The sequence below is a fragment of the Stegodyphus dumicola genome, chromosome 7 (assembly GCF_044657685.1).
Source record: "Stegodyphus dumicola isolate Sdum_Otavi_A_Nest chromosome 7, ASM4465768v1".
NCBI lineage: Eukaryota > Metazoa > Arthropoda > Arachnida > Araneae > Eresidae > Stegodyphus > Stegodyphus dumicola.
This window is the reverse complement of record NC_140774.1, coordinates 56,754,289-56,768,989: the sequence shown is the minus strand read 5'-3', so window position 1 is coordinate 56,768,989 and position 14,701 is coordinate 56,754,289. Positions and strand designations below refer to the sequence as shown.

At 35.0% G+C, this 14,701-nt stretch overlaps 1 protein-coding gene across 3 annotated transcripts in view; it reads left to right on the top strand.

The window, feature by feature from the left end:
- LOC118202739 (tropomyosin-like) overlaps window positions 1–14,701 on the top strand; it is a 191,869-nt gene that overhangs the window by 79,002 nt on the left and 98,166 nt on the right. For all 3 annotated transcript variants that reach the window (XM_085820244.1, XM_085820242.1, XM_085820241.1), the window contains exon 2: window positions 9,900–10,025. In XM_085820244.1, the coding sequence (XP_085676370.1) occupies window positions 9,900–10,025 (126 nt within the window). The remainder of the gene's footprint in view (window positions 1–9,899; window positions 10,026–14,701) is intronic.

Here is a 14,701-nt window from a genome sequence, read left to right as displayed (position 1 = left end):
CTTTTTTAAGGTATTTAATTATTTTTTGAGGAATCGGGTTATTTTTCAAGATTGTCACGAAGTATAGTATTTCTTCTTGGAGGTGTTTTTCTGTATTGCAGATTCTTTTTATTCTAAGTAGCTGTGAATAGATTGTGTTCGGGATGACTCTTTTGGAAATATTTGAATTCCAGTTGGTTAATTTTAGTGTTGAAAAATTGAATTCTCTTCTTTTGTCGTAAACTTTTAATAAATTGTAATCAATAATATGTAAATCAAGGTAGACTACATTATGTTGCACCGTATTTGTATTATTTAGTTTTAAGCATGTAGGGTAGATATTAGCAACTTCTACTTTGTTGTAGTTGTTAAAGGCAATGACATCATAAATATATCGATAGATGTGTTGGTAAAATTTATGTTCTTCTTTACTGAGTGAACAGATAAAGGTCAATTCTTTTGTAAAAAGGAATAATTCACAGTCAGAACTAGAAAAATTACCTCCCATTGGTATTCCCTGTATTTGTTTAAAGGTGCTATTGTTAAATTGAATAAAATTATTGAAAAGCACGCTTGAGAGAAAAAGTTGCCATTTTTCGGTATTTATTATTGTAGAAATTTGCGGAAATAAATCAGGAAGAGCAAGTTAACTTATATAAATTTCTTCAAGTGGTAAAGTAGTAGAGAGGTTTTCAAAGTCATAGCATTGGATACGTTCTATTTTTAGTGTATTCACAGTTTTTAGTACTTGTTCGTTACTTGAAATCATCCAGTTTCAATGCAAATCCTTAAAATCATAGTTATTAATAAGGTAACGTATTAGGCGAAGTTTTTGTGGAAATAGATAATCTATTTCTTTAAGATAACTTTTGGTACTATTAGCAATGAACCTGAATTTGATCGGAGACTTGTGAAATTTTGGTAGTGCATAGAAATGTGCAAACCTGTTATTATATTTCCGGGGATGTATTTTAAGTCTTTTATGTAGTGCATTAAATTTATTGAGAAGAATCTTAGTGCTGGTAGTAATCTTTTGATAGGTGCAAGTGTTATTCAATTCATTATGCAGAAGGTTGAAGTAAAACTTTTTTCAAATAACACTAATATTGTTGCTAGCTTTGTCAATCTTCGTGATGATAAAGTTATCTTGTTTATGAATAAGATTTTCTAATTGCTTTTTACTGTGCAAAGAATTAAAATAAGGTGACTTGAAAACCAAAAGTTGAAATTCTTTAATTAGTGCAGCTTTCCATTCAAGAAAAGTAGTAGTAGGTAAATTGGATCTATTACTAGCTAAAATGATAAATTTATCAAGATCATTATTGAATTGTTTGAGGCAAAAGTGCTTATTAATACTGAAAGTAGGACGAAATTTGGTGCCAAGTTGCATAAGGGCTCGCAATTCTAGGTCTTCAATGATATTGAGATCTCCAGTAATAACATGTTGGTGGACAGGATCTACATATTTATTGTAAATAGGAAGTTGGCAATTACATAGGCTATCTTCTTGAATAACGTGGTGGTTGATAACTAGTTTACCTAAGGTCTTTTCAAATTTAAAACAGGGCTTAATTTGAAGTTGTTGGTCAAGAAGCAAGTGTTGATATTTCGTAGAAATGCTTGGAATTTTTAACTGATCGTAAGAAGGGTGCTTGAACTGTATAGTACATAAAAGTTTTTTGTGAAAAAAATTACTATTCTTTAGTTTAAAATTGCAAAAGTCAATTATCAGATCTTTAACTATTTGGAAACATTGAGATTGTTGATCAATTATTTTGATTAGATTCCATAAGGTAGTATTCTTAAATGTATGAAGAAGTTTTATGGCATTTTTAGCGAATTCTTTATGTTCAATGTAGGAATTAATATTTTTAACAATTAAATTCAGATCTTGTGTTGAAAAACACTTTTTTTTTTGGAATCCCCTCTTCTTGATCCTCTGGTAGTATGCATCCCCCCCTTGAAACTGTGGAATTTAGAACTCAGTACTTGCGGTGCTGTTGCTTTGGATTCTACATTATACTGAATCTGTTTTAACACAGTGGCCAAAGATTTTTGTCAGAGACAACGCAGCATTGCTATAGTTGCGTTTTGCTCTTCCTGACACCAGTTGTTACGTTATTTTCTTCCTTCACGTTCGTACGGGGTTCGTAGATTTGGAGTGAATAACGACGACACTTGATGAAGTATCGAAACTCACTTTATTTACCAGTATTTGTCAGGACAGCTCCAAAGCACGTTTTACAGTCGTCGATGAACTACTATATACACGCTGACACGATCAGCGACACGGGCTTCAGGTTATCAGGCTATCACCATGGAGACAGCTTCACGACAAAGTAGCTCTCGACTGTGCTTGGTCGTTCTCGGAACTCCACGTACTCTCGAGAGTTTCCACGCTACAACTCGCGATGCACTCGACAATACACAAGAGTATAGCTCTCGACTCAGCACAGTCTAAGACAAAACTCGGCGATGCATTAATTCGCGGTGCACTAAAAGACTCTCTCGATGCACTCGACGACCAACTCGGCGCTAGACTTCGAGACACTCGCTCAATGACTGACTATCAGCTCGCTAGACGAGGCACACACTAACTCGTAACTAACTCTCCGCGTACCAGCAGGGTTTATATAGCTTTTGACCGGTGTTCGAGAACATTCTGGGCTAAACCTGTAAGAATTCATTCCAGAAGGTTCTCCAACCGTCCATGGTATACCGTCAATTTTGTCGCCAAATGTAGCTAAACGGGCGATTTCTCTCCAAATGTGGCAACCCTGCCTTCCCTTGCCATTTTATGGCAGCTCTAAAACTGCTTAGCGAGGAAGCTATCTTACCGCGCCTTTACATTTCGTAACACTATTTACAATCTTTACGAACCAGTTAAATTGCTATATTTTGACCAACGGAAAAGGCGTAAGAAAATCACATGTAAAACCTGGCGCGGTTCCTTTCTAACTTTATATTTGTAATTATCTAAGGCTAAAACGTTTTCTTGGTTTTGCATTTGTTATTATATAAACGATGGTTTCGTTTACGTTTTTACATTTTTGATCGTACCTTAAAAATACTTAGAGGTGGTCATCTAAATTTGTGAGGGATTCGTATATTTTATAAATATATCTTATGTTTTATGATTTTAATTTAAATGTGATTTTAATAATTAAAAGAAACACGCATGAAGCGTATTTTTTGTGTACCACGAGCTGTATGAAGTATGTTTCCACCTGAATATGGTTATTTGGAAGCCCAAATTTGGAATTTGTTGTATTATTGATTTCATATTTTGTAAAACTTTAACGAATTTTTCATTAATAATCTCTAAGACTTAAAGCGAGCCATGGCAACACTCTACGGAAAAAAGAAACATGTTTTATCTCCAGCGCGCGAGACTGTGTATCGGAAATTCAAAAGATACGCTCATTTTAAAATTATTTTGCGATATTGCTGTTGAACTGAATTTTATGGTTTAAGTGCGAAGGACACGATATTTAATAAATAAAAGTAACCCACAAAACGTTAAAAAAATGCCCCTTTGAACGTAATGCAAAATCTGAAAGCTTTCAGTCAGGTCTTTTTTTTTTTTTTTTTTTTTTTTTTTTTTTAAATACATATGCCGTTTTTAAATAGGAATTAAGATTCAAAAAGAAGTGTAGCTAGATTGGATGATTAGTTATGAAAAGACACGGAAGGGATTGTGAAAAGAGGTACCTTTCGAGATCATCTCTTTTATACCAAACTACCAGAATAAGCTCACGCAGTCATTTCGTTTTCGTGACCATAGAGAATGGCTGATAACTACGAACAAATTATGAAACTGCATATATATAGTTGAGAAATGATCTTTTAATTTCGTCCTTCGGATGTTAGTTCGTAAACGCAGATCATACGAAGTCTCTCTGCTTCAGGGGTGTCTTTTGAGGTAAGATTCCGAGGGTAGTGGGCTGTTTTTTGTAAGAAAGTAAGACATTACTTTAATGTGCTTCTGTGGTGCAACGATGATTAGTAGTATAGTCCAGTATCCTGTGTTCCAAAATCCTATGTATCCTGTCCAAAATCCTATGTTCGTCACTGAGAGAGGTCACAGGAAATACTCAGGATATTTTGCACCTAAACTCTTCTCTTCAGCATGAGAAGATCTGTAGAAAGACTGATATGCGTATCACTAAACTGTTCCTTTAGCAATCAAAGGTTGAATGAAATATCATCGCTCAAACGTTTCCTAGGCTTGGCCATTGTGTCTTCAGAAGGTACATACATATATTCCTGATTAAGATTCCTGATTTGGGACTTTGAAAACAAAAATTAGACAGCTTCAGACTTTAAAAATTTCAAGGTTGTTTCTTTCTGAAATATTTCTTTTATTGCGCTCATCTTCCTTAAGCACCGCATTTTCAAAGAAATTTTGTTGCGTGTGCAAAATTACCTGTGAAAGTTCGTCTTTCTGCATGTATCGTGCTGAGAATTCTAAGAATTCTTCCTTTTTCTGAAAGGTATACTGATTAGCACATCCAGTTAGCAACTAGAAGATCCATGTTGCAATTCCTGATGAGGGCGTGCATGGTTTTTCATGTTTCTTAATCTGAAAAACAAAATAATCTATGCAATTTACATTTGTAATTTTGAGCATACATTTTCTAACCCCAGAAGTGTTTAAGGATAGTTGTAAAGAGCTGGGATTCGGGACAAAATACCATCATATTTGCTATCTTTTTAAATGTTCCGTATCAAGTGATCGGTGAAAATGCTACGGTTCGTGTCAGAATAACATCGTGATTACCTTTTTTCCAAAATTCTTCATCGAACGTAGGACGCTCGTTTTATTTATTGAGTTCCAAATAATTGTGCCTAGTGAAATGAAACAAATAAATAAGTAGTCAAAAGTTGAAAGAGCCTAAAAGGGGAAAATCCGTTTCCTTTGTTGTGTGCTGTCTGCGATAAGAATAGTTCCATCTTCCGTTTTGATGACAAAATTTGCGCTAAGTATTTCTCTTCTGTGAACGTGCCGCCGTTCCGTTTGACCTTATTTAGTCTGCGTTGAGTCTGCTTGTCGCTGGGGCGGTATGCGGAAGCGGTCAGCCTGATTGTCTTGAGTTACTGTTGTGGAGGGTTTAAATTTTGTCTTCGTTGATTGTCGTTTTGTGTGTCACGACATCATACTCTTTCCGTTTTCTGATGTAGTAAAATATAAAATTCTCCAAACTAAAAATTTTAAATTGCAGAAGAAGAGTTTACCCTCATCCAAATTTTTTTTAAATTAAAAAACATGAGAATTCAAAAGAAAAAAAATATATAGCAGTTCCTTTTAAATAAAATTATTGCGTGTTGTTGTTAACTCGTTAAACTAAGTCTTTACCTCTGAATAAAACTCAAAAGGAGCTTCTTAAAAAATTTTAAAGTTTTGAATTTTTTTTTTTTTTTTTTTTTTTTTTTTTTTGTTCTTTTTGAACCGTAAAATGTTATAAATAAAAAACTATAAAAATATTTAAACATTTTATAGTGCTGAAAGTAATTGAAAGCTCTTATCAGTTAATAGAGCATTTAAAGGGCTTTCCTGTGAAAACATTGCTTATTTTCAATATGTAATAGTTACAAAAATTTTAGTTTAAGCTTTAAAGCAAGAACTAAGTACGATAATGCCATCGCATTTGTTGCTTATGAGTTCAGAACTGACTGAAGTGCAACAATACACAATACTCCACCTGACGGAGTTTTTGTGTAACGTAGGTATGTAAGACAAAGTTTCATTGCTAAAATATGAACAATACCACATTTCCAACATTAAATAAAGTATTCGAGGTAACTGAATAGGTTGGCTGTATGGGAGCATCAAGATTCCTTCAAGTGTGAAGTAAATACAAGCAGTTTCGTTTAGAAAGTTCGTTTAGAAAGTTAGATGACATTAAGGTCATCTTTACTAATGCAAAAAATCCTGTAATGCTTTGTCACAATTGACCTACCAACTAATGCACTGTAATTCGCTAATTAACAACGTTTATTCATGTATATGATATTAACTATGTGAATAAAATTTTTTAATGTTTCTAATGTTTTGATTGCATGTCACAGCGCATGATTATGTAGCATTGTATTAACATTTGTGATGCTATACTTTTTAATTTCGTATTAGATACTTGAAAGGTACGTCATCTAGCCGGTGAATTAGCGTTGCGTTCCTATGGATAATAGCCCAATACGTTATATATTGTGTTTATTTTTCAACAGCCATTTGATTTAGGAAGAATTTCAAAATTAAACTTTTATTTTTTGCTCAAATCACTTTTATGACAACCTTATAAATAACACGAATGTTCACTGCACATTCACTGCACGTTGCGAAAAACTTTAAAAATAATGAGTTTTCATATTTCAAAAATATTAAGAAGAATCACATTATTCAGAGTGATCCATTATAAATCTGTAGTGGTTCCAAGAATTTTAGAATTTCTCTACTTCACTAAAAACAAAATGTTGGCTGAAGCTTAATATCATTTATGGGATTGGTTTGGATTATTTAACTATGGCAAAACACACTAGAGCTATCTGCCTAAGGGGAGGGATGCCTTCGTTGAGGACTTTCTAAGGGAAACTGGCTCGTATACACGTCAACATGGGAAAAACCACGAAAACGCCCAGCCATGTAGCCAGCCCGTTCGCGGGATTCGAACCTCTTACCGAACTACTAGTGTTCAGCGTCTTTACCGCTCGGCCACTGGTGGGCGTCATTTATGGGAAATAAAGTTTTTGCTTCTACCGATTTTACTTTAAAAAATTTCTTGCTTCCCTTTTGCCTAATAAAAAATGAATTTGGTTTTTTTTCATTCCACTTGAGGTGCTTGTTTCCAGGCCCGAAAATGCTTTCCGGAAGGAACGGCTGAAAGTGTGCATTTTTTCTACTTTTTTGCTCAAATTACGAAGGTTGCTAAAATATGGGGTGAATTGAAAGAATTTGGGGGGATAGAGGGAGAAAATGATGATTAATTGACCAAAGCGATTCTTATTTATTTTTACTCTATTCGCGTAAAGTATCCCGTTAACAAAGGTAAATTTGCACACTAGCGGCTTAGCGGTAAAGCCGTTGAATATTGGTAGCTCGGTCCTCGGCTCGAGTCTGGGGAATGGGCTGATTGCATGGGCGATTCGTAGTTATCCCCGGCCAGGTAAAATTCAGTCTACTTTCAGCACCCATTTGCAAAGTCATAAAATGCATTAGCGTATATGACACTGATTTTTTGTGCTTGGTTAGGAAAATCGGATACAGAAAGTTATGAAAGTTAGTAGAATACATAGCATTAGTAGAATACATAGCAAAGACCAATATGCCTCCCATTCTCTGACTGATCGAATAAGCAAACTCGTGAAACTTGCTGCGGGGTGAATTACATAGGAATGGGAATGAGAGAATTTAAAACAAAAGAAAGAAGGAATAAATCCAACTTTAAATATGTGTATATACTCGTATTTTCAGATTTGGAGATAGGTAAAATTAAACGAAGTTGAATAGTATTGAATAAATGTTAAACGAAGGTGGATCAGTTATTTTATTGTTTTATTTTATAGCAAAGCTCAACTTCTGCGCAATAACGAGCGCAGATAATTTGTATCTTAACAAAATAAATCATGAACTTAATCAAAAACTTCGCTTGATGCAAAGTTTTAGGTAAAAATATTGTTAAACATTAATAAACTCTGATCAGCTGAAAGCCCCCATGCTACACTTTTTTTTCTTTTCGCATTTTCTTATGTAAGGTAGAGCCTGCTAGGTGCGCTTAGGGCACAGTTCCAGAGCCTAAGACTCCAAGGCTTCAACCTTATTTTACAGCCCTCTTTTTTCTCACTTAAACAAGGAAAGTAAGCATTAGGGGCCCCTGGTGCCTAGACCCAGACTCTCTTAATACAGAGAGTGTTTACAGGTTTTAGAACAATTTCGATAAAGAATTTAAAAAAAAAGTTTTTAAATAACAGTTTCTGCGCTAGCTTGTTATTTTAAATGAGAAATATCGTTCTGCTATTTTTAAAAAATTCTTCTTTCAAAATGTCGCATGTAAAAAAGCTGTGGATTTAAAGGCTAAGTTTTTGCGTTTCCCGAAGAGAAATATTCCTGTTCCATAATTCAAAACGTCGTGAAATGCACGATATTAAAATTTCTGAGAGCAAAATTATTCCAAATATCCAAAAAAAGGGTTTTTGGTGTAAAACTTCCATCTTTTTTATGTTAGAAAACGAGCAAAACTGTGGACTGCTGAAAATGCACTGATGTTTAGATCACATTCCAAAGCTAAAAACCTGAGATTTGTCTTTAGAAAATCAAACAAGACCCAAAAACTAGTGCTGTAAAACTAACAACGGATTTAGAACGATGGTTTGCAATAAAATTTAACCCTGAAACTTTTCGAAAAGTCATTAGAACACACGGATACATTGCGCGATGAGCAGGAAGGAAATTTTTCGTTGACAAGGAAGCAAGAACCCTGGAAGTTCGCAAAATCAATGGTTCACAAAAGTTTATTGCTTTGAAGTAATATTATATTTGCCGACGATTCAAAATTTAATATTCTTGGTCCGTTCGACGAATTACTGCGTGGCGAAATTCGAATTGAAACCGAACACCCTATATCGCCAACTGTTAAGCACCGTGGTGCAGTTATAATGATTTTGGAATGTTTTTCGCCTCCTGTGGAAAAGGAAATTTAATTTTTATGAAAAATAATGTGGGTCTATATATAAATATATAAATATTTTAGTAAAACTTGAGAGTATCCGCAAGTAAACTTGGAATGCCAAATACCCTGAAGTTCAGTACAAGCAGTCTTAAACATAAAAGGCTTAAATGTGCGCTTGTGGTTAGTATACAACAATCGACCCAATCGCCAAATCCTGGGTGCAGAGAATCATCAACCAACACCCTTTTAGTTCGAACCCCACTGTAGAGACTTTAGCCACTGGAGGTATATATATTTTTTATGGAAGCAGGCAAGATGAAAAATGAGCAATCGCCTTCTCCGGAAATCGAACCACGGACCTCTGGAATGCCGGCCCAGCGTGCAGAACCACTACACCACGAAGGCACGCTAAGAAGGCAGGAGAAATAGCTTATAACTGATATTTACAACTAAAACTGAAAAACCTAAGTGTCCGAAAACAAATGTGAACCACTGTTAAATATGTAATGGTTTATTTTGTCCAGTGATAAATGCTCAATAAAATAAAAGATAGTTTGGCAGATTAGCTTGAAGAATTTTAGGATATTGCTATTTAGAGATGTTGCGATTCTAATGCATCGTATCGGTCCTACGCCATACCACTTCTACGCAGTGTTAATCCTATGCGCTTGTAAATGTAATCCGAAAGTTGTTGATCTGAAATTCCTCATAGAAGAATAGTGATAGACGATGTTGTATATTCATACTCCATTGTCCCGAAAAGCTGTCTATCAGATATTCGAGTTGAATTTAAGTAAATGTTTTTTATCCAGTCTATTCTGATAGTGATTTAAGAAGAATTATGTGTTTCGATATTTTTCAGGATATAAAACTAAGATATTGCATATTTTACTCATTTATTCTGAAGTAAATGATTTTCTGGACTTATTTTGGCAGTTATTAATTTTTTTTCGTATGCCTTTTATAAAAATTTTCGTTATCTTTTCAAATTATCTTTTCAATTTTAATTAAGAACTGCAGCTGCTTTTGCTCTTATTGCAATGCATAATCTCTCTGAGCACATTCAACAGATTTGCTATTAATTAAGAACTGTTTTTGGAAGTGGGTTATGTTTCATGTGAACGTTTTAACCGATTCAGTATGTGAAACTTTCAGTTTAAATATTCATGAAAACAATATATGAGCTCAAAATACTTTTATGCATATGTTATTTAGTTCTTTTGTTACAATTAAAAATCAATAGTTTTCTTTTTTAAGGCTGAAGAGGAAATTCGCGCTCTGCAGAAGATGATCAAGAGCTTGGAAAATGAGTTGGATCGAGTACAAGAAGAACTTCTGCAATCCAATACGAGATTGGAAGAAAAAGATAAAATTCTCCAAACGGTAAGATTTTTAGAAAATTTTTAGAAGTAAGTATACAATATTCGATACTTCAGAACTGTCTGTAAAACTCAACCGTTGTGGTGTTATCGGATAATGAATAGCTAGGAGCATAACTAGGAGCAGACGAACTGATTTAATTAGTATGGCCTTGTAATTTTAAAGATTACGTTCTGATTTCAAATAAGTACTAAATTTTATACTGAAGGGGGAAAAACGATACATTGATTAGAGAAGGGGAAGTAATTCTGAAAGTAAATATTACGAATTATGCACGTACGATTAGCTGGAAATTATTCTTTACTGAGATTAAAACTCCATTTATTATTTAGTTTCGCCGTTGAAAACTGGAGAAATTACATAAAAGAATCCTTAATTTATTCTATTATTTTTTATGGTTTCTTCATTTGAAAGATATTGGTTTGTTGTGATAATGTGACTACTTTCCTAGTTATAAAAATAAAACTACTGTAGTTTTCTGTTTTTCCCCCTAAAATCTACATACATCCTGCATTTGTAGTCAGCCTTATGTTTGCTTGACTGTGAAGCGAAACCTAGTACGGTTTTCTATTTTTAAAATAAAGCATTCAAAATAAACTGTTAAAAACTTAATTTAAAAATGTAGAGAATAGTAATATTAGCTTTTTTATAAAACTATAAAGCAATTTAAAATTTCTGTAACATGTGCAAGTAGCTAATCCAAAATTTTATGTTCAGAACAATGACAGTTCGAAAGAATTCATGGTTGGCAAACAAAAACATTGTCAAAGACTTTCTTGGACATCTGCGAGCACAAAATTACAACAAACTTGTCGAGCAACTTTGTGAGAGCTTCAGAACACTTGATCGCAACATGAGCATCAGACTGCAATTTTTACATAACCATCTTGATCTCGATCCCGAAAAATTTTGTTGCAGTCAGTGATGAGCAGCGTGAGCGATTCCACCAAGATTTGTCGTTGAAGGTTGTGGAGGCACGGTACCAAGATAAATGCGATGTACATATGACGGCTGACAATTGTTCGAGCATCAAGCAAGAATGCCTTCTGATTAAACACTCCAGTGTTTAAACACTCCAGTGTTTAAACACTGGAGTGTTTAATCAGAAGGCAAGTAAGCGTGATAAAAAAAAAACTATTTGTATGAAGAAAATTTAAGTTCCAATAATTATACATAGTCTTTATATGAATAAAAATATTCATTATGAGCAGTGTATACGGTAATTTTTCCCTTTATTTTCCTTTATATGCATATTTTGTATGTCTTTTGAGACAGAGAGATGGAATCCTGTAGCTTAAAAGGTTGACGTGATAGGCAGAAACTGAGGCTATTTTTGGATTACGGCACCAAAAGTTAGTCGAAAATAAGTGACAGATCTAAGACAACGAATTGCTGCTTCCCGAAGTAATAAGCGTCTTATAGTATGTAGATATACAGACTCATATTTAAGTGCTTATTTTACATAAAATTTTTATTCTTTTTATCCTGTGTCAGTTGTTACCTGGCAGTGTCCGTTGTGGGTTTTAAATTCTTAAAATAATTTAAACTCAGTACCGCAACAGCTCTAATGGGCCACAGCCTGTAGTGCTCCGAAATATATTCTTTATGATATCTTGGGGATATACTTGGGCATCAGAGTGCATCAGTGTATGCCCTGGGCAAGTGGTCAGCTTGTCGCAGGATTCCCCGGTGTAGTCAATGATGAGTAGGGAAAGTCCCCAAGCGAACTTGGACTCGTTTTATCGACCTACTCAAAGGATGAAAGGCTGAGTGAACCTTGCTCAAACCCGGGGAGATCCCCGGATCTACGGTGCTGCTGCGCGACGCGCTAGCCACTTTGCCACTGGGTGGTTTTTAAAATTCTTATGTAAACATAAATTTTAGGTAAAAAAGTAAAAAAAAATCTTTGGAATCTTAAAGCTTACATGATCATGCATCATTTTTCTCCCTCATCTTTTTTTTATTGATATGCAACACCATTATAGTGAGATAGTTAAGAAAAACTATAGTAACTTAAATATATCATTATGGTTGCTCATAAATGACCGATATATCCTAACTTTTAATATTAGCTCCGTGAAGTGATGCTAATCAGTCCCAAACACGGAAATCTCTCAGTAATTTGAAGTCAGCTCTGAACTAAAAGAAATAAGAGCAGATGCTCTTTCCGGTCTTACTTAGTTTACCCACGACAGACGAGAAGTTTCCAGCGGCCTTCTTTTCTCGAAATTACTGGAAGGGATATACAGTTACTGTTACAGATAACGCCGAAGACGGTTAAAGTTACACAGGCATTTAAGCCAGTTACAGTAATATAGAGACTTGACCAAACCAACATATGGTCGCCCATTTGGCGATTTTTTGAGAATTCTTGCCAAATTGCCGATAAAATTTAGTCGCCAAAACCATGGCCAACTTGGCGATATCTCATGAATATAGCAGGACAGCTATTTATCTCAATGTTAAATAGACTTGTCCCTGCTATGTTATTTTTCCAGCAGAGCTTCGTTTTCTTGTAGTCATTCCTGTTACATTATACAAAATTCATAACATTGCCCCTTTCCCAATGTTTTGGAGAGAGTTTTAGAGCTTACTATTTATCTCAATGATAAATAGACTTGTCCCCAGTATGTTATTTTTCCAGCAGAGCTTCGTTTTCTTGTAGTCATTCCTGTTACATTATACAAAATTCGTAACATTGCCCCTCTCCCAAGGACTGCGTATCCCGGGCAGTACAATATCTAGACAGGAAGCCAAACTTATAACTATAATCAACGCAATATTAAAATAATAATTTCAGTAAATAACACAGATCAAATACTAAATCAAAAAATACATGCGTGATTTTACAAATTTATATATACATCGGACCATGGCATTAGTATACTATTTACATTGTATATACTATGGGGACTGTGTACTATGACCATAGTAAACGGCCATCCTGTTGTAATGAGCGATTTTAAGCTTAGAATTTGATAAGATACGGATCCGAACTACGACATCGTTCAGCCTGTTTAGGACTGCGTAGAAACCATTCCAGGGAGACTGCAGTTTAGGAAAAAGTCCTTTCCGTCAAATCGGATTCCATAACCACACCTTGGCTCCTTCGTTGTGTCGATATCGTGTAACTCTCATGTCATCGGTTCTTCATCTTCTCCGTGAAAGAAGCTGACTCGCTGTCGTGCAAAATTATTCAACATTTCAAACCATGCCTGGAGATCCTGAATGTAGACCTCAGGCGATGAAGGCGCATCCGGAGGACGACCAAACAACAGATCACAAGTCAGACGAACGTCATGACCGAAGAGCATGTGGGATGGAATAATACCAGTAGGCTCGTGCATAGCTCTGCGAAAGAGCAGCAAGAATAGAGGTAACTTTTGCTCCCACTCCTGTTGGTTTCCGAAAACCATTAGCGAGGCGTTATGGTTCGATTAACATTCTTCAGTCTTTTCTTGAATTTATTTGGTGGCCTCTCCTATCATTTCTTGAACTGCTTTCATCTCTTCTCTACGGAATTGACGGCTTCTTCCAGCTTTTCTTGGAATACACAGCAAAGGCCGTCACCATTTGTCGTAGTTTCTCTTCCATCGTTCATGTCACCGTCATTCAGTCCCACTTATGATACCAAAAATTGTTACGTGTGTGCGAGTTCATAACAGATTAAATGCGTACAGAACCGTTGATAGCTGGACAAAGTGTATTTTCATAAAAGGAAAACTTGACGAGTTCTGGAACTTTCCCAAAAGTACTCTCACAGCTCCTCTCAGTAGCACAATCAGTAGTTATGACTTCAAACTACTAAAAATTTTAAAGGCAAAGCAATGCAAAGTACATTCAAAGAGCAAAGGTCGCACGGATATTTCTCAGTTCTCCGAAGTCAGCTCTGAACTAAAAAATTCAGAGCTGATGCTCTACCCGGTATTACATAGTTAGTGTTGGACACACGAGAAATTTCCGGTACCTATAATTTCTGGAAATTATTGGAAGACATACACAGTTACAGCTACATATAAAGCCTGTATACGGTGGCAGTTACAAAGGCATTTAGTCCAATTACAGCAATACATGGACTTAACTAAAAGTCGTGAATTTTGGCGAGTTGAATATAATTTGGCTGCAAAGCTTTTAGCTTGGCGATAGATATCTCGCCAATTTAGCGATATAGCCTCAGTTTTAAATAGACTTGACCCTGTAATCTTTTTTATCCATAATGCATTCGTTCCATAAAATAATTTTCTTGAAGCCATTTCTGTTACATTATGCAAAATTCGTACAATGTTAAATTTTGATGCGTCAGCAAATATAATGTTATTTTAATATGATAAATATTTGCTTACCATGTCTTTTCCTAAGTCCAAATGTATTTTCATTAATTTTTATTTGGCGAAAAATTTTCTTCTCACTCATCGATCGTTGTATGCATGTGTGCAAACTACTCATCTAACAGTTTGAAGTTTTATCTTCGAAATCCGCTGCAAATTTTTGAGTACGGATTTCTAGATTTTGTTTCATTTTTAGAGAATAAATCTCTGATTCCTTCATGTTAGCTTGGAATGTGGTCCAGATTTCAGCGTACAAAGTCACCATAATTCAGCTTGGTCTATTCAGAGCATTGTGTAGCTGTTACCATTTTAACCTCCTTGTCTGTAACTAAAATTTAGTTTGATTCGAAG